Genomic DNA, 27,068 nt, shown 5'->3' on the forward strand with positions numbered 1-27,068 from the left:
ACCCTCATGTGGCTCCCACACAGTTCAGGTGTCATTCCCTTGCATGGATGATGGTCTGTGACCTGTGTCCTGCTGGAGCTGGGCTGCAATGAATAACTCAGGCAGGCGAAGAAACAGGTCAGCAGAGACACTGAGACCCACTGGGTTGCCCAGGACCCAGCTGTACCCCTACAGAGACCCTTCCAGCCTGAAGTGGTGCAGTACCTATTGCCAACACCATACATGAGGTTTGGCATTGCTTACTGGGTGAAGGCTTTTCATCCCCTGTTGTAAGTTTTTCTGCTCCCAGTTGGAAAGAGAACTAAATATACCCTGGCCAGTTCTGGCAGTCTTGTATTGGTCTATTCATGCTGGGAGCTGAGCAGCCATGCCATGCGTTGCTTCCCTACCAGAACAGTGCCTAGCACGAGGGGGCATCCCTGTCCACAGGGCTTACTGAGGCCAGATACAGCACTGCAGTAACGACTGCTACATGCAACCAGGCATGCACACTCTGAGCTTGCGGAGCAGGTCCATACCTGCCTACAGATGACCATGGAGGCAAGCTACTGACTAGCTGTTTGGGTATGAAAGAGCGGCGAGAGATTCATTCATTTATCTGGAGTATTGGGGAGATGCTTTTTATGGTAGGAGAAGATGTTCCCTTGATCCCACCACACCGCAGCACCATGTAGGGCCAAATCATTGCCTTCCTACTAATTCAAAACACAGCAACTGAGACTACTGTACCAATTTGAGTATAAGTTGAGCTTTTAAAACCATTGAATGGGAAAAGAGTGAGATTGCCCTTCATTTTGAAACCTCCTCATTGTAAATACAGCCCTGTAAAGCCTTTCTAACAATGTCAACATCTTCCTCACCCACGCTGGACAGGCTGTTACAGCTGCATGGCACTGGCAGTGTGTACCGGTGCAGGAGCATGCAGGGAGTGCTGGGTCTCTGCTTCCTCAGCCGGGACCACGTTGGCACCTGCACGGGTGTGCTGGGCTCGGCTGCAGGTAGGCACCAGGATCTTCATAAAAACCTTTTAAGGGCCCACATGCCACTGCAACTGGCAGACCCTGGGAGTAAACTCAGCAGTCTTACCTTTTGTTTCCGTGCTGAAGAAGTGGCAGGCATTTCATGTTTGGGAAGATTTTGCTCAGTCTGCCAAAGCATTCTTGTCTCCTCTTGGACTTGGTGGGCTAGGTGGGGAAGGGAGTGGTATCTCCTCTTGTTGCAAGACCATGGTTTTTCTAGGAATGTGTCAGTGATTTAATATAGAAAACCATCATTGCTTGAGATTACTGAATTTTTGTCTAGGCTAATTATGTGTTTATGAGGGTTACCTAGGAAAAAATGTACCCTTTCTTGAAAATTTCCAAGAAGTTTCCCCTATGTACTTTTTTCCTTATATATCTTGAAAAACTGTAAACTAAGCCAGCAAAAAGCAAGAAGTACACTGAGGCTTCTATTAACATCTGCTTTTTCATACAGGAAATTACAAAGTGTCTGTGACTCTTAGGGTGGCATTTTTAAAGGTTACTTCCCTGTCAGGGTTGCTCAGGTAGGGATTTGAGATGAGCATATTTTAATATGGACAAAAGCAGTATATTGTTATACAGCAGTTTTCATATTTGTAGATTTCTACATAATGTTTTATGAAATTAATTGCCCCTAGATAAAATGTTTCTGTTTAAAAAATTGGAATTAAATTAAGCTAGTTCTTTGTTCATCTGTTTTTTATTTCTGGGACTAATACCTTTTTTTCTGTGAGAAAAGGCTTACATTTAAACATAAGTCTTTGTCTCTTGATACTGTATTTTAAAATAACATTTAGAACTGGTGAACTTAGTTCAGACATGATACTGAGTTGCTTTATAAAAAAAATACTATTCCATTAATAGATTTTCTCCAGAAGATTGTGAAACAATGATTTTATTACAGCTTTTTCATTCCATACTCTCACAGAGATGTGAACACGGTATATTTTAAGGAGAAAGAAATTAAATATTTCCTTTTATAAAATCACCTTACTGGGTAGATAGTGGTGTGTTCCATTTTTCAGCTTCTTTATGATGCTAAATTACATTTTTTTTTTCTTATTTAGAGCAGAAATTGCAAGACTGAAGGTCCATTTGCAAATCTGCTTTTAGCTTCCTGCGCAGGGAGTAGCAGTTATATTGAAGAAATAGTTCATCGCCCTTACCTTTTAGGGAGAAAAATAGGATTTGACTGTGAGCTAGGTCTGTTACTGTAGCATCCCATTCAGGTGAAGCTGTGTCTTGAAACCTGTGGCACCGTAAACTGGGCAGAGCCTTCTGTGTCTCCGGTTTAATTCACCGGGATGTTTGCTGCCATGGCAGCCAGCAGCATTCACTGCAGTAGCAGAGAAGAGTCATATATCTGGGAATGCAGGTTGAATACTAAAATGTAAGGAGGCTTGTGCAGAGCTTTGCTTCAGTGGTTAATTTTGGCTCTTTATTGAGCTCTGACGTGGAGGCTGTACTTGCAGTTCTGTGTCAGCCCATCTAAAGTGAAGAGCTGTGCGCTGGGATCAGTCATGATCTGGTGAGAGGGGGTGGAAAAGCCTGAGACAGCACTTGTGCCTACTTTGGATTTCAGAAGGCAGCAGCTGTAGACAGAGATGCAGGCCCACCGCTCCGATGGGACCGGTGATTGGATGGAGAGGGGAAAACACAGTTGGCTTTTGGGATTACTTCTGTGCTGGAGCAGAGTGTTTGATCAACTCTCTTCTGCTTGAGAGAAATCTAAGTGAAAATGACTGTAAGTACTGCAGATTAATGTGACGGGAGAGAAGTGGCTTAGCGGATACAGCAGCGTAATTTTAAAGAAAATGACTGTGCCTGTCTAGTCATTTACGGTCTGTAAACTGCATGTTTGAGCTGTGCTTTTCTTTGCGAGTGCAAGTATGTGCTACCTGGGATGTGCAGGGTCCGGTGCTGGAAGGATCACATCCCAGACCTTTCGGGCGAATTGAACTGCTGTCCATCTCAGAAATATGAAATCTAACTGAGCTGAAGCCCCAGCTGGAAAGATGCAGCGATCTGCTGAACTGTCAGTGTTTAAAGGCAAGGAGGTTAGAAGAGGGTGTGCTCGTCTTCAGAAGCAGAAGTCTCTAACTAATCTCACGCTCATCAGCGAAGGGGAGAAGAGGCGATACTCATACAGGGAGAACTGGTTTGGAAACGCCTCCAAGTCCAGCCAGAGTTACCATCAGCTGGAGGCAGAAGCTGGGTGCAGAGGCTCCCTTTCCAAGGCACTCTCACGGTCAGTGCACTCTCTCTGCCACTCCAGCCTCACCACACCCCAAGCATTTCAGGCGATACCACCTACTGGAAGCAGGACGTTCAGGAGGTCGGGGAACTGGCATACAGGTGGAGGCTTTCAGGTTAACAATGAGGAGACAGGAAAATCAGATGATGAAAATGCGTCCTGCACATCTCATTTCCCCAGCAGGAACTGGGCAGAGGAGGAGGAGGAAGGCTGCTTGCGTGAAGGGACTGCACACCTGGATGAGGATGTCATAATAACAATGCTAGGGGACCTAGAACAGGTCCTGTACACTGATATTTTAGGTAAGTTAACTTTGGTTTGACCTCAGAAAGGGCAAGACGAGACCCAAGTGCTAGCACATATCTGTATGGAGCAGAGTTTTGATCTTGACAGTCATTTCACAAGATAGAACTGGGTTTATTTGCAATAGTATGCAAAAATAAGGTCTTGCCATTTCTTCCTTGTTTGCTTACTCTTACCTCTAAAGTCTGTATGAAATGAAGACAAATGTCTAAATCACTTTTGATGGGTGCATGGGCAGCAACAGCCTGTGAATAATTGAGCATCATTTGCTGAGCTGTTTGAAGAAATAAGGTGAAACAATTAAGTACTATTCATTTACTCATATATAATTTAATTTTAATGACACGTCCTCATGAATTTTAAAATTGAAATCATGAATCCAAGGTTTGGTTTAGATATAAAATGTCTTGGCCTACCTACAAAACTGTCCCTCCAATATTGTCTCCCCCTTGCTGATAATTTTACCCCTATATGTGGAACTGTGAGTGCCAGGGTTTCAGTTTCGTTTAAATAACCAATTTTATTATATCAGTGCATGCCAGTGAGCATTTGAAGTCCACGGCCATAGGTGCTTCAAAAGGCTTCTCTTTTACTGGCTTTACTTTTCATCTCTTAGCCCTTTATGACAGCGCTCAAAGTGTTCGTTTCCAAAGCTTTGTTCTTTAGCTAGTCAAATGGTTGAAGTGGCTGCTTGCATTTCCAAGGTTATGTAGCATGTGTCTAGCCTGGAGCTTCTTTGCTGGTGGATGTGTTAGCCCTGATTGTATTCAAACGTTCAGGATAAAAATTTTGCTATGTATGTAATGTAGAAAGCTATCAGCTCAAAATAACAAAGAAACAAGACTTCTCTTTTTATGCATATATTTTATTATTAGACTATACCACTATGTTAAAAGGGACTTCTAGAGGTTAGAGGCTTGTTAGCAATGGAAGCTGGGCTCTTCACCTGCCCCTGCTCCTCTTCAGCTCTGTGTCACTGAGCAAATGCCTGTTCTCTTGTGAGCCTCAGTTTCCCCACCTGCAAAGTAAAACTGGTTCTTTCCTTTGTGAATGGAGTTAATATCTAAGACTGGACAATTCTTTAGGGAGCTGCTTATTTGTAAATCCTTTTACGAAAGTCAGACAATTGATGGAATTATTATTCTCCCATTTATCTGCTTTGGGCTCTAATTACATGTGCAGAAGTACTGAAGTGATTATGAACAGTATTACTAATTGTGCAATTATGGTTGAGTTTCAGAAATGTGAATGTACAAGTTTAACCCAGGTATTTAGTGATTTCTGTAAAATGATTAGTTTGTTTTCCTGTGTATGTATGTCACACAGTGGGAGAAAATAATTTGTTCTCTAGAAAATTATTGAAGAAACCTGTAATGGTTCACTGTTTAGAGGGAAGAATTGGGGGACAATCTTTTGGAATATTCATGCTTGACATAAATGATGCAGCTACAACTGATCTGAGCAGATTATATTGCATGGGGTCAGTAAAATATTTGCATCAGACTTTCTTGTAAGAGGAACAGAATTTTGACAGAACGTTTCAGGGTACCCTGATGTTAGTCTTAGCCCAGTGCCTCCATGTATGAAATAGAATGGCTTTTCTTTAGCGTACAAACCAGAATCACTGGAGATAACAAGCCAGAGAGCATTTCTGACATGTTAGGTCATGCAAATACAGGTAGACTGTATGATGGCAGTGGGCCATAGTAATAAGCAACAAGGTGCCCAGGGGAGTCTGAGCCCCCTATGAACCCATACAGTGTGCCCCAATCCTGCTGCCATAAGCACCGTAGTGTCTCTTCTAGCAGTCACAATACAGAAGGAGGCTTGATGTAGATGGGGCACCACCATGCTGCCCTGGAAACGCAGGTAATGTCAGATGCAAGTTAAGTCTGAGGATTTTACACTCAGTGCAGAAAATTTCTCAGTCATGTTCAATTGTTTGTACTTTATGACTTATTAATCCATGGTGCAGAATGAGTCCATTGATAAGGCCTTAAGAAAAGGATGGGAAGAAAAAAGAACAATTCTTTTAAAAGCAATTAACACTTATAAGGATTTTGTATGTAGTATTATGTGGTATTTTAAGATCATACCATTCCAGTTGTATCTTTTTTAGAAAAAAAATAATCGGTGGAAAGATTTTGAAATTATCCTTTGTGTCACTGAGAGATCAAAAGAGATTAGACGTCAAACTTTTCACCTTTCCAGGATAGAGTAACACCACTTTTATGGTATAATTTGTCTGAGAGTGAAATATTCTTCTCTGTGAAAATATATTTTGGCAGTTTGCCATGTACATGTACCTTTTTTTATATTGCAATTATACCTTAAGGCTTTGCTATGCTGTTTACTGTACAATATATATTAAAAAAGACAGTTGCTGTCATTTTTGCTGCAACAATTTGCAGTTTTAACATACAGCAAAGGACAACTGACAAGGATAAACAAGGGAGGAAAAGGGCAAAGACCCTGCAAACATGAATTATTTCAGTTCCTCAAATAAATATAAAGGTAAAGTATTGCCTTGCATTTAATTTTGCCTGCTTACACCCTGGAATTTGTCTTTCTGTTTATAACAGAAAATTCTCTTACACCAACAAGCTACTCTTTCACCTCTGGTTTGAGGCAAGGCAACTAACAAACAGGTCCTGGGTCTCCCTCATATAGGCATTGAGGCAGGAATATAATGTGCTCCTTTAAGTGAATTTGAGTGTATTTAGTGGAGAAGGGAAAACAAAGGGCAGTGACAGAGAGGAACCGAGTGCACCATAGGCAACTGCCTGGAGGCAGGCATGGACAGGCTTCCTAGGAACTGCCTGGGCTTTCAACAGGTTCAATCTAACAGGACTTAATGGTCTCCAGCTTAGCCTTGGCGTAGATTCATAGAATTATTTAGGCTGGAAAAGACCCTTAAGATCATCAAGTTCACTGTAAACCTAAGACTGTCAAGTTGACCACTAAACCATGTCCGTAAGAGCCCATCTACATGTCTTTTAAATACGTCCAGGGATGGTGACTCATGAGCCCTTTTGCCTCATGGGAATTTCCAGGATGGTGGAGAAACCTCTGCAAATGATACATGGGATACATTGATTAGCAAGGTGCTTGATTGAACATGTCTATCTTGAAGAACAGGAATAGATGTGTTAATTTCAATCTGAGTCTGAACATTTGCCTCCTGCAAGGTAATACATGTGAAAAGGCACACAGGTAGTTTATGTTACGGAGCAAAATTTTGTGAATGTATGTGCCCTCAGGGTGTGGCTTGAGAAGTCTGGCCCTGTGTCCCCACTTCTTGTCTCCACCCTGTCCAGGTGTTGACCCCACTGTCAGTTCCTTGGTGTCAACCCAAGGTTTATGGACTGTTGGATCATTAAACCACTGAAGAATTTATTTGGAGAGATAAAACAAACAAGGAAACAGCCATTCCTGAAAGATTATTTGGCTGCAGCAACAAGGAGAGAAGACGTTGCCAGGCCAGACTAGATGGGAAAACCTCAAAGTGGCATTGCTGTGAAAGCCAGCTTGACATTGAGCCACAACTGCAGTCTGCATTGGCTAGTACCATGCATCATTTGTCTATCAGGGAAGAAATAAAGGGTATATGGAATATATATAGAATCATTTATTTCCATTTAATGTCAGGAGTTGGGGTTTTTCTTAACTGCCTGCAGAGTGTTTGGGTGATAGGACCTGGACCGCAGAAGAGGGTACGGTAGCAATTCAGTTTGTTGATGAGCTCAAAGGATTCTTCTTTAGTCAAAATTCAATGAGCTTAAGTGAACCATTGTTCAAATATAGTTTGCTTCTGCAGATTCTCCCTTATATTTGAAATAATTGTCACTGTATGTGATAACTCAATGCTTTTTGTAAACCAATGTTAAACCCACACTTGTAGTTCTGTAAGTCGACCTTTTTGCTGGGCCTACAAACAGATGTTGTATTGACTTTTTTTTTAACCTTACCAGTACTTTTTCCTGTAGGGCTTTTTTTTTTTTTTCTTTTCCTTTACTTTTGCAGAAAGCTTTGTTAAATATAAAATTTTCACTGCTTCTGGCCTCATGCTGAATATTTCTCAGTTCTCTGTACTGTGCAACTTTTCTTGCAAGCTTTATACTAAGATCTCCTCCTTTTTTCCCCATTTTATCTACTCTGCAAGGGATACCATCTTTTTTTTTATTATTGTTTTCCTTTTCCCTCCTTCCCGAACGTCTCCTACCTGTTTTTTTTTCACTTAGATTGCACGCTATGCTTTTTCTCAGACACATCATCATTGTTGAATTTATGTTTTGTATAAACTCACACACAAGCATGGGAGGAGGAGGGGCAACAGAATGACAAAGACAGCAACTTGAAAATGTGTATCTGAATGTGTATTTTGCATATCACAAATGTGAAATATCATTTCATGTAAGGAATGTAAGGAATTTTCCCTCTGCTTGCATTTCTGATCTTGTTTTTTGTATAATGTTGGGTTTGATTTCACCAGACTGTCTCCTGTTAGATGTATTCAAAGAGGAAACAGTCTTGATGTCATGAGAATTTCAAAATTAGATTAAAAGCTTGGTCTGGATGAGAATGCCGAAATCTAGAGTTAAATATTAGTCATAATTTTAGTGGTCGCACAATATCATTCTTGATAACATTTCCAGAATGAAGAGTAAAATTGACTTAATAAGGTGAGGTATGACATGAAATTTATCATTGATGGAGTAAAAAAAAATAATAATAATTTACACAATTATTCAGCATTGTACACATAACTATAATAATAATGCTTCTTGATAACCTTCTTTCAAGTAGCAGATACAGGATACAGCTAGAAGCAGAACACTAACCTTGAAAAAATCAGTGATTTTGTCACAGATTTTTTTAAAAAATTCTTTTATTTTCCAAAAGAAAAATGAACTAAAATTCTTTGATATATGGATGTGCTAGAAAACATGCATTTTTGTTTCCTCATGTATGACTTCTGGAGGTTACTTTGAAGCTTATTATATTTTCCTTTTGTAACACATAATATATAACTTTTCTTTTTCCCTTTTTTTTTTTTTTCTTTAAACATGTGAAGTAAACATTATTCAGGATGTTCCAGGTGAAGTTCTTCAGACTTCACTATTCAAGATACCAGACTAGCTTTTCACAAGAGGTCCCTGAAGGCTGTTAAAATGCATAATTGTATAAATGACACATGTGCTTAAAGTATTCAGATTTTTATCCCAAGAAGAATATATATATATTTTTTTATCCCATATGGAATATAATCTCTCCCTTCAGGAAACCATTACGGTTCAGGAAAGATGCTTTATTAATTGCTAGACTTACTTAAAGAGTACTTTGAAATAGCCTGTATGTTAAGTGCATACTGAAGAGTTGTTGTAACAGTCATCCCAATTCTTTCCAGACACAGATTTACTGTGGCTTTTTTTCCTACTAAGTCATGTAAAATGTCGTGGAGAAAAAAGGGGCTGTGTAATGTATCAAGTGGTCTGGGGCTGCATCATGCCTTGATTACAGAGAATAAAAATCCCTACACAGTAAATCTGAGTTCCATTAATAGACTTGGGCTCTAGCAGAGATACTTCAGCAGGACTCTTTTCAGTGGGTTTTTTACATACCACGTTATTTATAAGCATATGTGTGTTTTATTACTGAAAGGATGAGGTTTTATTTTTTAAAAGATTAAAGGGACAGAACTATTTACAATTGTGTATGTATTCTCAGCTGTGTATACATGCATGCAGTTTATTCAACTTTGTACACTTGTGTGCACTACAATTCATGCTGCTTTGCTGTTTTCTTCCAGGGGAAGACCCTGAAACAAGAAGAATGAGAACTGTAAAGAATATAGCAGACCTGAGACAGAATTTGGAAGAAACTATGTCCAGCCTTAGAGGAACGCAGATAAGCCACAGGTATACTGATTTTGTGTAGAGTACTAAAAATTTGAACTGTAGGAGATTATTACTAGTTGTTGAATGATTTAGACTTGCAAAGGGAAGTTTAACTATGACAGTAACCATACTGTTTGCTAGACTGCCTCAACAACTTAAATGTGGCTTAATATACTTTACTGTCAAAGTGTCTTATACAATCATTCACAAAGATCATGATTGTTTCATATACATCTACTTTAAAATGTATAAAATCTATTTTAGATTGTTTTGTAAGTAGAGGTTATTGTACACACAAACGTGTGCACATGGAGAAACACACACACTAACACAGACCTTTTCAAAAGAGGTTTTTAAAAAAACATACATTCACCAGCCTTTGCTTTTCCTTGTTTCTTAGGAGCAGGGAAAGCACAGTTCACTGACTTCTACATATTTTGTTTGGCAGCACATTGGAGACAACTTTTGACAGCACTGTGACAACTGAGGTGAATGGGAGAAGCATACCAAGCCTGACAAGCCGGTCCACCCCGGTGACTTGGAGGCTAGGGCAGGCCAGTCCTCGGCTGCAGGCGGGAGATGCCCCTTCCTTGGGTGCTGGTTATCCTCGCAGCAGCACAAGTCGCTTCATACACACAGACCCTTCTCGATTCATGTACACCACTCCGCTTCGCCGAGCAGCTGTTTCTCGCCTTGGAAATATCTCACAGATTGACATGAGTGAGAAGGGAAGCAGTGATTTGGACGTGTCTTCTGAAGTTGACGTCGGTGGCTACATGAGTGATGGGGACATTCTTGGGAAAAGCCTCAGAACTGATGACATCAATAGTGGGTATGTAGCAATTCTTCCCCATTTGAAGCAATGCATGATTGGCAAGTTTAACAGGTTTTTTTCTAACAAATTCTGGCACACAAGTGAAAGTTGTGCTATGGTTGCAACAAAAAACTGTACATATAAAAAACCAAAACAAAAATAAGCTCCTAAGCTGCCAGTGAAGTTGGTTCTTCTTTAACATCAAGACAACTTTACTGTGATTTTTTTATAAGAGCACTTCTTACTACATACTGGAATTTCTTAGCTATCTTGTAAACCATCACATTGCACTGCTTGCCCTGGCGTGGGTCTTCTTTCACTATTTTTATGTTTTATTTGAGATGGTAGATATGATATTGGATGCAGCTGATGAAAAGCAGTTACTGACAGCACTGACATTCTCTGTTTCCACTTCATGTATTGTCTAGTGTAGTCTGTGTGATAGGCCTTTATTGCAATTTTCAGCTGTGCATATCATCTGAGCTCTAAGAATATCTTTTCATAAAAGAATAGATCAGTCACTCTCCTAGCATACCCAGGAGGAAGAATGAGAATAATTTTTGTTTCGGTTTGATTAATCAATTGATTGACTTTGGGATACTGCATTCCCTGTGTTTCAAATTACTATTTAAGTACTCTTATATCAATCTTGGAACACAAGTCACTCCACTCCTATGTATGTTAGAACTCCTAAAGCATCGGTTAAAAAAAAAAAAAACAATGTCATGGTTTTACTCATACTTACATTACTGTTCAGTGTTGTTGTTGCCATCTCAAGGCTGCTTGGTGGCTGTGGTAACACTGGGTTGAACAGAAGTCTCATAGAGTACATGGCCATGTCACACCACACTACTTCACTCTATACCTTGCTGTCAATCTAATCTTGTAGTTTGAAGTATAGTTATGATTAGAGAATGGTGGCTGATGACATTGGGTATGGGTACATTCCTAAGAGCAAATGTAAGTCTGTGATCAAAGCTCTCTCTAGAGCAGTGTCTCACCTCAAGCACCATCCAAAGACAAATCTCTAGAAAAAGTATAACTATAAAGAAAGCATATTGCTATATCTGACTGGTGCACTGTCTCAGTGATCTGTGAATGGAGCACTGCTGACAAGGTTGTCCACAGCACAGCATTAGTGGCTGTCAAGTAGAATGCCATATTCATGTGTGCTAGAACAGAGAAAAGACATATGGAAAATGTAATACTCTAATGTCTGAAGACCTTTTATCATAAAAGGAATATAAAAGCTGCCTTTGACAGATGCATGAGTTTATAAAAAAAAATAGGGGAATCCTTTGCAGTGCCTGATGAGTTGTATTAATTAGCTTATCACATTAGAGGATTAATATAGTCATCTTGTGTGACTTTTCTTTGCATCTGTAATAAGGATGACTCAATAGACAGTAAATTGCAATGTGCTCAGTTAACATTTTTAGGTGTAGTAAATGTTAAAAACAAGTTAATAAGCTCTGAAATTTCAGGACTCACTGAGGCATGTAAAGTCTTATCTCCTTTATGCCTCTTCCATTATCAGTTTAATTACTTTAAACACTTGGGGAAAGGAATGCAGCAGTAATTAGACATTAGGGTGAGAAAGGCCTGTTGCACTTGTTAAGTCTCTCCATTCAGGCCTTACTTATACAGGAAAAAATCCATATAGTCTGGATTGCATTCAAACCACAGCTAAATTTAATATGCAATTCCAGAGCCTTGGAACCTATTGCACAATTCACCTCTAGCTAAATTATCTGTCAAAAAGTTTAAATTTTCTCTCTAATAAAAGGATAAATCTAGTGTGTAAGTGTAACTGTTAATTTACCTTTGAAAACAAATCTGCAGACTCCAGATACCAAAGTTTCAGAAATCCCTTGCTGAACTCCAGGCCAAATCTTACCAGTGCGTAAAATGCCTCGGAGTTTAATTAAAAATCAACAAACCAACACTTTGTGTTTTGATGCACTGGAGGTTGCCTTCATCCAGATTACCACCCAGGACACGATGCTGTCTCAAACTGCATCTGTTGCCCAGGGCTACACTACTGCAGCTTTGCTTTCAAAATCTGCACCAGTTCACCCACCCCAAACTGCAGCCGTGGAGGCTGGTGCTCTCAGGCTGCTGTATTAGCCCCAAGGTCTCTGGGACAGTTGATTTCAATTAAATCAGCTCCCAGAAGGAACTGCAGGGAGGGGGCCAACAGAACATCTGGAGCACCAGCAGTGTGTGTGCCTTGGCTTCTGCTTGGGAGTCTGTGTAGAGTTATTAAAGTTAAGTGTTTGTGTACTTGGACACACACTTCGACTGAAAGATGGGTTTGAGTGGCACCATTTCAGGGCTTGAGGAGAACTTGTGTCAAAGATTATTTGAATTGGGAGTGAATTCCAGTAGGTTGTTTTAGCCATCATCCTAGCATGGGGACTGCACTTATTTCAATAAGCCCGTAATTTTACTTTGAATAGGTTCACTGAAGTATATCACATTTTTTTCCTGTATATGTATATCTCTATGCTAAGTGCTATACAAGTGCAGAGTCCTTCAGTAATTAATTTGTACAAATTCTGTACTAGGTTGCTACATTAGTTACAAAAAACTACAAGAAGGAATGTAAAAAAAAAACCTGCAACCAAAACAAACCTACCAAACACACACACACAGGAAAAAAAAAAAAAAAGAAAAAAAAAAAGAGGGAAGACGGTTAATGAAATGTCCTTTGAGAAGATAATGGACAGATAATGGACAGGTCTTCAGAGAAGGACAAGCTTGTGGTACTGTTCAGTTATATGCACCAAGGCCCCTCATAGAATAACTAAACTGTAGGTAGGCATTTCAGAAATTATTACTGCTGCTTGAAATTCAAAAACTTCTAATGGTTCTCTAGTGAGTAAGAATCACTATACTCACTATTCAATTCATTAGTCATTCTTTGTAATGTGAAGTGGTGGGAATCAAGCAAAAGGAACACAGATAGAAACATATTCTTAAATGTCATTGTGAAGGCTTCAGTGGATATCTCTTTCTTATTTGAATATTGCATGCCAGCAGGGACTATGGATTTGCATTCTCAATTTCTTTTCCCATTTAAATGGATGCTACTGATTTTTTCCCCTTTTTTCTTTTTTTTTTTTTTTCTTTTTATTAACTGGAGTTATGCTTCTTGCATCAGTGCTGTTCTTTGACAAAACTGTAGTACTTCAAATGTACTTAAAATTTTTGAAGATAATTGTGGGCTTCAGTCTAAGTATATTTTAGTAAAACAGATTGTCCTGTAAGCCATCACAGAAAAAGGCAAATGATCCTAGAAAACAGGCATATCTGATCTTCCTGCACTGGGCATGCAAAATGAGAATAAGTGAGAATATTTAGTATAAGCTTACCATCTAATAGGATAGCATGTACCTTAAACATTTGAATTCCACAGTCTATTAACTTCAGAGTGAAACATGGCTGCCAGATGGCTGTGTTTCCCACTGATTGACCACGCATTTATTTTCAGGTACATGACAGATGGAGGACTCAACCTATATACAAGAAGCCTGAACCGAATACCAGACCTAGCTGCCTCTCGAGATGTCATTCAGAGAGGGGTTCATGATGTGACTGTGGATGCAGACAGGTAACAGTGCTTTGCTAAGTAAAAAGCTATCTAAGCTTTACAAATATTTTCATCTTTCACACCTGCTAATGTATCATGGGTTTGTTCATAAGGAATATCAAGAGAAAGCAAGCTTCTCAGGCTGCTAGTTTTCTGAGCACATGATACACCGGATACCACAACGAGTGTGAAAAAAACAGATATCTCACTTAGGAAGGGGACTTAAGAAGCATTTATTGTGGAATATGTAAGAGAAAATATTAAGCCCAGACTTGTTTTACAATCTTGAATCTCTGAAATGGGACAATATTTTTTACAGGTTGCCTTGTCAGTTGATGGGCATAGGGAGAATACACATGGTCTCTAGGCAGCAGAGAGCTTGTGAGTGCCTGATGAGGTGGGTCAGAACATGCATTTGGAGATGGCTGGAATCAGAACCCTGGTCTTGTCCACTCATTTTGCCCTCTGTGGATGTCAGAAGGCGGCAGTACCTGTGAGCAGTGGAAAGCAAGAAGTAGGGTTATATCCCATTTTCTATGCAGTATGAAAAAAGAAACATTTTCCTGCCATTGTATATATGGGCGTAAGCATAAAAACGTGCTCCACTAGTACTTCTGCAGGTTGGGCAAGTGTTTTCTGTTTTTCCTTGAGCTTAAAGTAGATTCATAGTGATGGCTTGAATCCATGTCTGAGAAATAAAAATTCATTACCCAACTTTTGCAGAAGTTGGAGCTATCAGCTCTGAGATTTTGGTCAGACCATCATAGAGAAAAGGAGCAGCTGTGACATTTGGCAGTCTTCAGGTTTAGGGTGTTGATTTCAGACCCATTTCTTAAAATCAGGTTTTCCTTAAGGAATAAAATGTGTTGTCAGGAAGAGAGAAAAGGTTCATGGAGTGACTAGTTTTACAAATCCAGCAAAATAGTTGAAAAAGTTCTAGGATGTTAAACTAGGTATGATATAATTTTTGGTTTTCCCAGTTTTCTCATGAAAATATGCCTGTGACACCTGTCAGAGATACTCTGCATTAATCAAATAGTGTATGCAGTGCATCAGGGTAAAGAAGATAATTTTCATCTAAAGTACCAGTTACTTAAAAAAAGAAGGTTGCTTTAGCTGACATATTAGCATTTGTTGACCTTGCAGAAAAAGCCTGTTTTAGATAGCAATTCAAATGAACACAGCTCAGTTCTTTGGAACACAAGCATTGACGTGATATGAAGACCAGAGAAAGTGTACAGTAGGCGTTTAAGAAAATAATTTGGATAGAACTCAGGCAGTAACAGAAGGAGAAAATGAGAAATGAGATGTGGGCAGGAGGGACTTTCATGGAGCTCTGTATGTGAGAACAAGAACCTTAAGTTCAAAGTGGGAGAGAGGGTGGAAAATTTAGAGGCTGGAGTCATATAATTAAAGGCAGAGAATGTCACTGCTGCCCACATTTTTGTATGTCTCTATCTTTTTTTCACCTGGGAGTGAAGTTATGAAAGCTCTTCCCACCATGCAATATTCACACCCAGGTTTCAAACCACACACATTTTCCCTGAAAAAAACAAAAGGTCCAAATTAAGGGATTTAATTTTTTTTCTTAGTATTCCTTAAGCTCTAAATGGAACAAAATGTGTTTGTTTTGCTTTGAAGTGTTACTTAGTAATGTATGTGTTAATTTGTTCTATATAGTGTGCAGGTACATACATATAATCCACAGGGAAGCTATTACCAGTTCTCAGTTAATGAGATTGTCCAGCATTTCCCAGTACATACATCTGGTTTTGTTTATACAGCTTTGTCAGACTTGCTAAAAATGTGCTAAAAACTACTCTGCTGTTTCTAAGTCTTTCATGTCTGAGTCTATCACTTATCAGGTTGTGGAGCAGTGACTTCAAATTTGTCAGGAGATTATTTTGGGTCTTGAGTGAAAAGTTAACCAATTTTATGCAAGCTACAAGGCTTTAAAAAAATTAAATTAATATCTATTCAGGTAAGATTTATTTGATCTCAACAACTAAAATCTCAGTATATTCCATCTTTACTCTGCATTTGCACCTGTTCTTGACTTTAGCAAACTGTGTAAGCAATACCCAAAGTAATTTTTAACCTTAAAGCCTAGAGATGTCAAGTAGGATTTACTTTGTAATGACTGCTTTCCCTTACATGGAGAGTGAAAACTGGACCCCTTTGCTTTTCTGGACCCTCTAAACAGGGTGCCATAGAACATACTACATGCTATCATGTAATTAAATATTTTATCATAATGTAGAGGCATTTATGATGTAAATTATAGATGTGCAGACAATTCTGGCATTTCCTGACCTTTCAATACTTGATTTGTAGAACGTTAATTGTGCTTGGTTGACATAGATTTTTTTTTTTTTTTGTATATGTGTATGTTTTTCCTTGAAGCTGGAAAAAGGTTTTTAGGAAGGGGAAAAATTAAATATTTTTATGAGTTGTGGCAATAACAAAACACATGCTTGCCAAAATCAGTCACAAAAAACCTGTATTAGTTCAAAAACATACACAAAAAATTGTTTATGCTGATCAACAATGTGTGTCTCATTTATGATATGAAATCAGGTGGAAAAAGCAATACAGAGATTGCTGAGACTCACTTTGTTTGGTGGGATAGGTTTTGGTCCTTCACAACAGCATGGGAACTTGAGATTTCATTTTATCTCACATAGCATTTTAGTGCTTCTTTTTCTGCTCTGAACAAAAAATAATAGGTTTGTGTCAGTGCTTCAAGGTATGTCTTGCCACTGGTATGATGAACTTCCATGAAAGAGGATTATTCTCCTCTTTCTCATCCATGTAGATACATGAAGGACACATGCATTTTCTCTATGATATAATTAATATAAATCTTTTTCATAACTGAATGATTTGCCCTGGCCTTTCTGTTGTAAAGGACTCTGCTGGCATCCCTGTGCAGCAGAAAATAAATGATTCACTGTGAATATCTGAGTTGCATTAGCAGGCAGGAGAGACATTTCAGTATTCCGTCCAACACCAGAGCCGGCAACTTTTGCTGACAGCAGCCCCATGTTCTTTGTAAAAAGTGAACTTGGATTTTCTCTGCCAACCTAAATTACAGCTTCTGCTTATATTTTAAAACTTTTTCTTTTTGTGAGCAGGCAGTACAATAATCTTCAGATAAGTGGGCTGATGATATCTCTAAAGGATAATGCCATTTCTGGCAAATGTATGCTTTCAGACTGATTCTCATTTCATGGATAGATCAGGAATTATTCATTAAAATTAAGGCATGGAACTGGTAGAAAAAGACTATTAGGTCCTCAGTTTGATTCTGGTCTAAATTGGTTTCAGATAGCACCTGCATCTCCACTTCTTGCCAAAAAGCAAAGGATTAAAGGATCTCCATGTGGAAACTTAGTCTGAAAGAGCTCATCCAAAATAATAATATTATATTGCTCTTTAAACAACTTCATAAAAAGTTAAATTAATGAATGCAATGTAAGCCAAGGCTTAAGTGTTGCTTGCATACTGCTCTGGAAAGCACACAGTTGTAGGTAGGAACACAGCATATTTGCTTGTTGTAGGGAAAGAACTGTAATGGTTCAATGAAAGGCTGAAGGGACACTGGCAGTATCGTGTGTCAATAGCTGTATCATTCTTCTTTTGATTTTATTTTCTTTTCTAATCTGGACTCTTTTTTTTGGTCTACAAATGCCTATTCCTTGCAACTTATCTTGCTTCAGATACCATAAGAAATTAATTAGAGAGGAAGATGGATTCTCTGCAGTGGGTGTAACTTGGGATGTGGCTGAGAGACTTCTCAGTGGTATGATATTACTTTTCATTTATTGTTCTGTCTTCCTCCTCTACACTCTAGCATTTGCCTTCTGGGACTCTTAGAGGGAGTAGTTGAGGAACATTCTTGGAGTTTGAACCCCTTTTCGAAGTAAGATGGGCCAAAAGAGATTTGACATAAGCACACAAAATCCATTATCTTCTTGGGAGGAATAAGGTTTATTGAAAAGTAAGTTGCAGTGTTTCCAAACCACCCTGTGTTGTGCATAAAAAACTGTCAGGGAAGTTTAAACAAGCCCTTTCAGAAGGGGATATAGCTCCACTGAGTTCAGCCATTGTCCTTCCACCCCTTATACCTGCTGAATTTAGTGCAGTGTATCAAAAGCCATAGTTTCCTTCACTTTCATCAGTCAGCGTAAGTTGTGCAACCACGTTCCCCTCACATCCCTTGAATGCACTATTCTTTTTTCCCCCCACCCTTTCTTGTGATAAACCCCAAAACTTAAAGGTAGCTTGCGCTACTTAGTGTGCTTTTATCATGACCCGGTTCAGCTACTTTGCTGTTGCATTGAATCTGAGCCCCAGTTACAGAGAGTTCTGCTGCACAGGGAGTCTTTAAAACGCTTCCACCATCTGTCACATGTGCAGAAGACTTGGCAGTTATGTTAGGCTAGCTCAGGCTGGCCTGTTTGTTCTCAGCCAAACCATAATCACCGTAATACATTATTAATTATAATTCTAATAAAATAATTCCAGATTTTGCCTGTAGTTTATTAACTAACTTCCTGCATGAATGATTATAAGTCTTCTTCTGGTGTTTCTCTGAGCAGATGAGCCTTGAGTTGGAATATTGTATTTTTGGAAAAGGAACTTTTCCAGACTTCAGAGGAGTATTGAACTGGGAGCCCTGGTTCATGGGGTTGGTAATATCAGAAAAGGCTGAGAGACATCATGAACAGTGACTTACCTGTTCTCATACTTCAAAGTCTTGGCAGCACATTGAAATTGCTCATGTCATTTTGAATTTAACCTGTTAGGATGTTGTTCAGTGGACAGGCATACTTTACGTTTTGCCTTTGTATCCAGATGCTTCTCTGTAATGTGTATTTCAGCACTGCACTAATACTGTGCTTTCTGCCATGTGTCTCTGCAGTTTGGTATTGCTGTGATCACTGTTCTGACATGGTGCAATTATGTGTTCAGTTTGGTGCTTCTGGTAGCAAAGGAGGGTTTACTGTGGATAGTTAAAAGCAATGTATATTCCACAGTACTGAACTATTCACTGTGTGCACATATTCAGCCCTGTACCCTTTCCTCTGTCTCCCAACATTTCAGGTGTGTGCAATTCTGGGTACCAGTGTCTATGGCAATGATAAAAATATTCATCACATAGATATGAAATAATAAACAATAAAACACAAAACAGACATAAATACTTCTTGCTTTCTAAGACTTTCTTGGGCAAAACTGAGTTTTCCTGCAAATCTACTGTGCTGTGTAGGGAGGCTTCCTACACCTTTGCACCTGCCTTCACCACTACATGGGGCTGTGATTGCCATTCTATGCACAACCTAAAAGAGTCGTTATAGACCTTAAAGTCAGAAGTCTTCACACAGTCGTGTAATCTGCTATAATTTTCCTGGCTGTGATTTTACAGTATTAGTAGGTTCTTAGGATACTGAAGTAATTAGAAATATCTGTACCTCACTGTTTTTGCAGTTATTACTCAAATATCTCCAGAAACCATAATTAAAGAATCTCCCTTGTGGAGCAATTTAAATTTTTAACTGTTTTTACTATTGCTACTCCCTTCTATACTTTTTATCTTCCATAATTTCTTTTCACAGCTGTTGCTGTTAACATTTCCCACCATTTACTTTTATTATTCTCAAATGATCCTGCATTTTCATAATCTCTGGTGTAAATCTTTCCTGATTTTGGCACCTGCTAGGCTATCAAGAAAGTTACTAGTTAGATCTATTTCAATGTGTATCGCAGTTTTTATTGTTTCTACAAAGTACAGATGCTAAATTTAAGTACCTAAAGCATAAATATGTGTGCATCCATGCATGAAGAGCAAAATAATTGTGTCAAAAGGAGCACTCCTGGTTTTTCAGCTCATTATGTGGTTAAGTATTCAGGATCCTTTGAGGATGAATACCTTATTTTCAGAAGGATAATAGGAAATAAAATTTTTAGTAATATGATTTCATACAGCATTATCAATTTAAAAAGAATGGTATTTGAATTGAGTAGGGCTTTGTTTCTGGTCATGCTTTCAAAAGCCAGGATCTGAGCATTATAAAGCAAACAGAGCAACTGGACTTTGATCTAATTTTGTGAGGTTGCCCCCTTCCTTAGTTGCTTTAAGTATCTGTAGAAATTGCCCATAGAACCACAAACCAAAACATGGAAACATTTAACAGCTGTGTGTTTTTAAGTTCAGATACTTTATTAATATCAGTGACATAAACTGCATTGTTAGCATGCTGTCATTAGTATGTTAAACTGTCATGATCCTGCAACATCATGTCTGCAGACACATTTCTTTGCACCCAGCTTACATAAGGAAATGACATTCAGAAAAGGCAAGAACAGTGCATGGCAGATGTTTACTTTAAAACAAAACTGAGCTGCAAGTAATTATGTGAAATTAATAACAAATGAAGTTTTCTCTTTCAGTTTTTGTCAGGTGGTAGAAAGAGGGACAATATTAACTAATATCAGTTTATATGAAAAAGAATTCATGGAAATACATTTTTAAACTTTTGCAAGGAATGGAAGCAAATTACATTCTCATGTGATGCTAAATGGGCTGAGCATATCGTTTGCTGTAGGGTCATTAAGTCAAAGGCTGGCTGTTTATAGCTGACACATTTAACATTCTCACAAATCTGCTTTTTTTTCAAAGTGGATGGTGTGGAGCTAGGCATTAATGTCATACAGTCTGTTCACATTCTTATTTCTGCTTATCTCCAAGTTTGGTTTAGATACTTTAAAATTATTTGAACTGAGGCTGGACTTTATCATATGTTAGCAGATTGCTAATACTTCCCTTCAGGGGAAATGCAGATGGTTTATTTTAATTGTAATCTACTTCTGAAGAGAGTACCAATGTATTTAATAAAAGCTACCTGAGACTCAGTTTACAGTTTCAGCAGCAGCATCATTTTGGTCCACTACTGTACTTCATTGTTACCAGCAAAGACTAATGTACTGCCTCCTTTGTGTTAGAATAAAACATCAGTAGTGAGATTTAAATCATTACTGAAAATACCCCAGGCTCAAATATAAAATGAAAGCGCTTAAATCTCCTGAGCAATACATATTTGAGTCCTGAAGTCAAGAAACATATGAAGTTCTTTTAAAAATCTTAATTTGTTTGATGACTGGAGGAAAAACTGTGATTTTATTCTCCTGCATGGCTATTAAAAAAAAAAGTCATATTGAAATTTGCAATAAAATAGCTGCAATTGAGATCACAGTTCTAACATTAACAAACATGGCATATTTTAGACAGATCCTTATGGAAACTGAATCTAAAAATTGTGATTTTGATAATTTAGTATTGGAGATGCAGCAGCTTGGGATCATTAAATTGTCTTTTTTTCTAAATTGCCTCAGAGTGACCTACTTCCTTGTGGAACAAAATATTCTTGTTTCTTACTTAAGTCATTAATTAAAGACCTGGTTTTTGTAATAACTATCTACCAGATTGAGGCAGGTATGAGGTAAGTATATATACACACTTGCTTGGTAAACAAAATAATTTATAAGAATGTTCTTATCAACACTTTCATAGAAAGTAATTAATTTTTAACACTAAAAAAATATTTTGCCTTGGATTTATTTGGTATATGTTCACTTTAAAGAACCTTTGGATGTGGCAGCTTCAGCAGACCTCTAAAATCATGAGAAACAGTAAAATAATGCAAAGTCACATAACGGTGCACTTTTTTGTACCCACAAGAGGTAATGAGAAAGAAGTAAAATGATCTGTTCTGACAGCTACTTGCTGTTGTTTTGTACACCCACTCTTCCTCCTAGTTGGCAGGTAGACAAAACAGGTAGGTGAAAGGAAGGATAAATTTAAATGAAGCTTAGCATCTTAAAGGTGCAAGTGCATGTTTGCTACTTGACCTGTAGGGCTGCTTAAAGTGCAGAAGAGGAAAATTGGAAGGTTTTGACTCTTTCCCTTGTAACATACTGCTGTTAGAGCAAAACAGTACTGCTGTCTGTCCCAGGGCTGCAGGAAAGCAGTGATGTTCAATACATTTTGGATTGGCAATTGCCTTGCAAGGTGACTTCATCATTACTAGCTAAAAAAGATAGCTAAAATCCAGTCAAAAGCTGGTAAGGCATTTCCTATGATTAAATAAAATTAAAAGAAGGATGTATCTAAAGCTGTGCAGGTTAAAAAAAAGAGTGGGAGCCTTTTATTTTCTGGAAAAAGAAATGGACTTTCAACCCTGTAGGCTGGCTAAAGACAGTGTTCAAAGGGAACGAGCATGAAGAGAAAGCTGGGAAGGATTCAGCATGGCAGAAAAACTGCCAGCCAGTGCAGAAAATACCCTTCACTGCAGGATCCTTGCTGTGGAGTACATGTGTTAACCTTTCTTTTTGGAAAAAAAATCCCTCCATTTGCTTGTATCAATATTTTACTTATAAATCTTAGCTATGTCACCCCTGAGCCTTCTTTTGATGGAGAAAGGAAAAGACGATCCTCCCTTTTTAGTATGTTCTCTGAGTGCCATTGTGGGGGCTTCTTGCCCCTCGTGAGCCCCTTGTGACAATCTCAGCTCCGCACAGGGAAATGTTTGGTGCAGCAATGTGCTTGGAGTTTGTTTTCTTTTGAAGTTACAGCACTAATCTCATCTGTATCTAATTGTTAAAATATTAAGTCTTCAAAGATTTCCTTTGTAAACAAAAGATTGTCATAACAATTTAAGCAGGATCAGATGTGTAAACTTGAAGAGTGGAACCCTCAATGCATTCTACAGAAGTTTTTTACAAAATGGTACAGTATAGTCATAATTCAAACCTGCTTAGTGGATTGAATATTCTAAAATACATTATTTAGATGAAGCTTAAAAATAGTTCTGCCTAATTACATTTTACCTGAACAAATAATCTTTTAATCTGTTACCTGTGTGCATCAGCTTTAATTTCCAATATGCCAACCTTTGTCTTATGTTCCTTTTGGATGCATTATGCTGTAGATCCATTTCATACTGCAGAACAGAATGTAAAATGGCTGCTAACCCTATTAAATGCTGTTTAGGTAAATTCACAAAAGCAAAAATTGCTTTACTGCAGTTTAAAAGCATATGTAGTGTTGGAAATGCATTGCTCTGGGAAGTACAATAACTGACAGAACAGATGCTTGTCATTCCTTAAAGTGTTTTATCTAGAAATAGATTTAATTGGTATAAGGTAGAGTATTTTATATTATAATATCAATTTTTTTTTCTATCAGAAAGTGTACTGATTAAAAAGTGAAACTGAGGTATTTCAAATGGATAGGATTTGAGCCAGCTTCTGGGAAAGAAACTACAGAAACACAAAACATTGTTCTGTATACGTATCTTCTGACCATTTGTCAATGAACAGAATAATACTGATAGCCTAAAATCTGAAAATGTGTTGATTCAAACTTGAAATGCACACACCATTTTGGTAGTGAGATCGTGAACCTTAGAAACAAGTCATGAGGAATAACCGTAGGCTGTATGTATCTTCATTTTTTTACATCAAGCCTAGATATTTCTATAAGATATTTATTGCCAGATTCAAACACCAGAATAGACAAAATTTAATGGGTGGTCTGTGTCTGCGATGACTGGAGGACATGTAATGCTTTATGAGGGGCAGGTGACCAGTAGAGGTGTATAATCTTCATGACTCACGAACCATCATCTGGATGCTCTTACCTCTTTCTGTTGACCGTACCAGGTACATAGCTAGACAGCTAGCTTTTGGTTTATGTTAAGATGAACCTCAACTGTTTCAAAGAATTAAAAAAAAAAAAAAAAAGCTGCTTGGGTGTTGTTTTTTTTTTTTATTTTGGGGGTGTGTGTGTGATTTTTTCATTTTAAATAAAAGAAATTCAAGTGGAGCACTTCAGTGAAGTGGCAAGCCCCTATGCAGTTACATCAGCTACAGCATGACATGACATACTGTCATCCAGAGATAGTCCCTTAGTGGAAGGAGTTACCTTCTGAGGGATTTTAGAACAGCTCCATTTTAGGAAAACCAGATTCTGTAGAGCAAAGTTACTGAAAGAGAAATTATGTTTCTTTAAGGTTAAGGAATTAGCCTTTTTCCTCGTTAGGTTGAAATCTTTCCCCTCCATGAAAAGAATTGTCTCAGTGTGCCATGTACGACACATCTTCTGATGCAAAAAAAAAACAACAACTGAATTTGGTCCATTTTGCAACTATTTTCTCTTTGTTCAGCATAGAAAGAAATTTATGATCCTCTGTTTTGTATGTCTTTCTTTCTCTGTCTTTAATCATTTAAATTAATGATACCAGCAATACTCTTGAGAAATGGATGAATACAGAGTGGATAAACTAAATGGAAAAGCATGTAGGAAAAATAATCTTTTGTGTAGTAAAAATAAAGTATGTTGACAATGATAATTTAGAGCCTTCCAGATAAATTGTGAAAGCTAATATCCTAACTGGCTTTTCAATAGCTTTCCCTAAACAGCTATTTTCCATAAAATTACCCATCATACTTTCTTTTCGAATGATTCTATGGATTGGTAATATGGGAAGTTTTAAGACGTGGCTTGTATCTAAGGGTGTCATTCCAGCATGGCACTGAATTGTTAACTAGTGATAAGTGGAGCCCCAAGAACCAATTTCTGCAGATTTCCAATGTGGGCAGTAAGAACAGCCTATATCACAGAAAATTGATGACAGTTTATTAATTTTGGATTACTGCTTTGGTGGTATCTTGTCAGATTCTTGGGCTTGCTGCAGCTATTTGGTGCAACTCAGCTCAAAGGTAATAAATACTGAAGGCAGCTGGTCAGCAACGCTACCTACATGAAGTATTGGTCCTCAGTCTGCAGTGGGTTTGACCAGTGCTTACTGATGGAGCCTTAATATTTTCCTCAACAGAAGTTCCATTTCTTTCACTAACCATGGCTCTGATACAAGGGGAAGCTTATTTGTTGTCGTAAAGCTGCAAGCATCTTCTCCAGCGTGCACCACTCCAATGACTTTAGCTGTTGTCCTTTCTCCACAAAAGTAGCAGTAGAACCCAAATAGCAAGTTCATTTCACCAAGTGTTGAATTGCTGAAGGAATAAGGTCTTTTAGTTTTCCTTTCATGAAGATAGCAGTGCATTTCTGGGTTCACAGTTGTGGCATTGCCATAGGTAATTATTAGGATGCCAAATTGCTATCGACACTTCAACTTTTGAAAATTAAAGAGGAAGATAAAAAATAGTTTATTCTTTATTTTTCAGTAGATCACAGGTTTTGAAAGAAATTTCTATCTTGATAATATAGCCTAAGTAGCATTAGGAATTCATCACCAGCTGCTGCTTCTTATAAATATACTTTAATTAAGAGGGGGGGCTCAGCTTTTTTGTGGATGATCCTTCTAGAAGGCAATTACTTCTTATAAAGCTGGCTTTGAAGTGTGTCTGCTACTTCCCAACCTCTTGCCCTGTTCTCTCCCCACCACCCATATAGCAGGTACCCATAGAGGAAAAATCATAGGGACATATAGCCAGATATTCACTTAAACCTTTAAAAAACCCTCTGTAAAAGTTACTAGGTATGGTGTAAAACAATCTAGTGACTGCACTATACCATATGGACAGCTGAAGCTGCCTCCCATGAGTCCCATGCTCAAGGAAAATACACACAGGAAAAGGAGTCATCTTCCCCCCCCCCCCGCCTCTGACAGCTGTGATGTTCTAGACCAGTGTCTTAAAAATGAAGATTTATTATCAGTGCCATGCTAAGAGTCACTTGTATAATACAGCAGAGAACAAAGGACAGTGTTGTCATTTTTATGTGAAGTAATTCCTGTATTTGGGAGGAGACTAATCAATCAAGACTCCAACGTAATCTCTTAGGAAATTCTGCTGTTCATGCTACCAGCTTCTGAGAAACCACTTTGTCTTGTTTGAGTAACATACATAAATGTTTTGTTCCTGGTATCTCAGTTGCATTTCGCAAGGAGAATTTGGGGTAACAGCCCAACATAAATCCTAGGAAAAGTGAACTTAAGTACCTAACACCTGGGGTTTTAGGATTTGCATTTGAAAACCTGAGCCCAGCTATCAGGAAATAAATATGGTCTAAAAAGGAAAAATAGGAAAATCTTGGAAAAATAAATAAGGACTTTTTGATTAAAAAAATGAGGACTGTAAATCTAATTTCAGGATGGCTTGCACTATGGATGTCAAAAAACTGTAAGTAAAACGATTTTCAGAGGACAGTGTTAGGTTTCTACATGTTTACTATTCATCTTTTAGGCAAATAGAATTATTATCAAACCCGAGTGATTTTAAAACAACTGAATCTTGCCCTGTTAATTGTCTTCTATTTTATCTTTGAATATTTTTTCAAAATACTGTTTGCAAAAGTGTGCCATAATGCAGATGATATACTGAACGTGTTGTCAGGTCTTCCTGAATGATACATGATAGATTCAAGAGCTGGATGCTTAAGTTGTAAATTTAGCAAATTACTTTCTCTTTTCATTTGACCCTGGAGAATTCCCGCAGGTGAAATTTGTGGATTAACACAAGTGTCACAGAAAGCCTTTGCTCTTTAAGGAAGCTCAGTTAGACATGAATTTTACTCTTCTTCCCTTTCTTTTTCTATTCCTGATAGGAGAATAAACTCCTGATAGGAGAAATTCAACCAGTATGTTGAATCACTATGACTTTAGGAGATGTGTACATCTTCATGCTGGAGCAGTCTCACGAGAATATTGTGGGTCTGTAATATGTTTAATTAGCCTAACATTTATTATATGCATTTTAATACGTGGCCCCAGTGAAAAAGATGGAACAGCTCCTACACTGGACCCCAATGATGCCTGCTTTCTTGTGGGTCTCCAGTACACACCCTACATGCAGTACTCTATTTGCCATTAAAAACTTCCTGAAAAGTATTGTGTTAGCACACTAAATTATCTTTACAATTGGCCAGAGACCACTCAAAATTATTTCATACTTTCCTAAGCAGTTCTTCAAAAGGAGTACACATTAAAAAGGCAGTCAGAAAGTGACCTGTTGGCTGGGCTGAACCTGCAGCAGGCAACTCCCAGAGACAGCAGAGAAGGGACTTCATCATGAAGAAAATGCAAACTGTGTTATCAGTTACATACCAAAGGAGACCATGTATGTACCATGTACATACGTACCAAGTCATTTGTCCTAACACCTG

The 27,068-nt window shown here is 38.2% G+C and overlaps 1 protein-coding gene across 7 annotated transcripts in view; it reads left to right on the plus strand.

Annotated features, from left to right (window-relative positions):
• NAV3 (neuron navigator 3) overlaps positions 1-27,068 on the plus strand; it is a 414,479-nt gene that overhangs the window by 293,032 nt on the left and 94,379 nt on the right. For all 7 annotated transcript variants that reach the window (XM_055711535.1, XM_027808516.2, XM_027808518.2 and 4 more), the window contains 3 exons: positions 9,389-9,497; positions 9,925-10,308; positions 13,784-13,903. In XM_055711535.1, coding sequence (XP_055567510.1) covers positions 9,389-9,497; positions 9,925-10,308; positions 13,784-13,903 — 613 coding nt within the window. The remainder of the gene's footprint in view (positions 1-9,388; positions 9,498-9,924; positions 10,309-13,783; positions 13,904-27,068) is intronic.

Source organism: Falco cherrug, chromosome 5, assembly GCF_023634085.1.
Source record: "Falco cherrug isolate bFalChe1 chromosome 5, bFalChe1.pri, whole genome shotgun sequence".
Classification (NCBI taxonomy): domain Eukaryota; kingdom Metazoa; phylum Chordata; class Aves; order Falconiformes; family Falconidae; genus Falco; species Falco cherrug.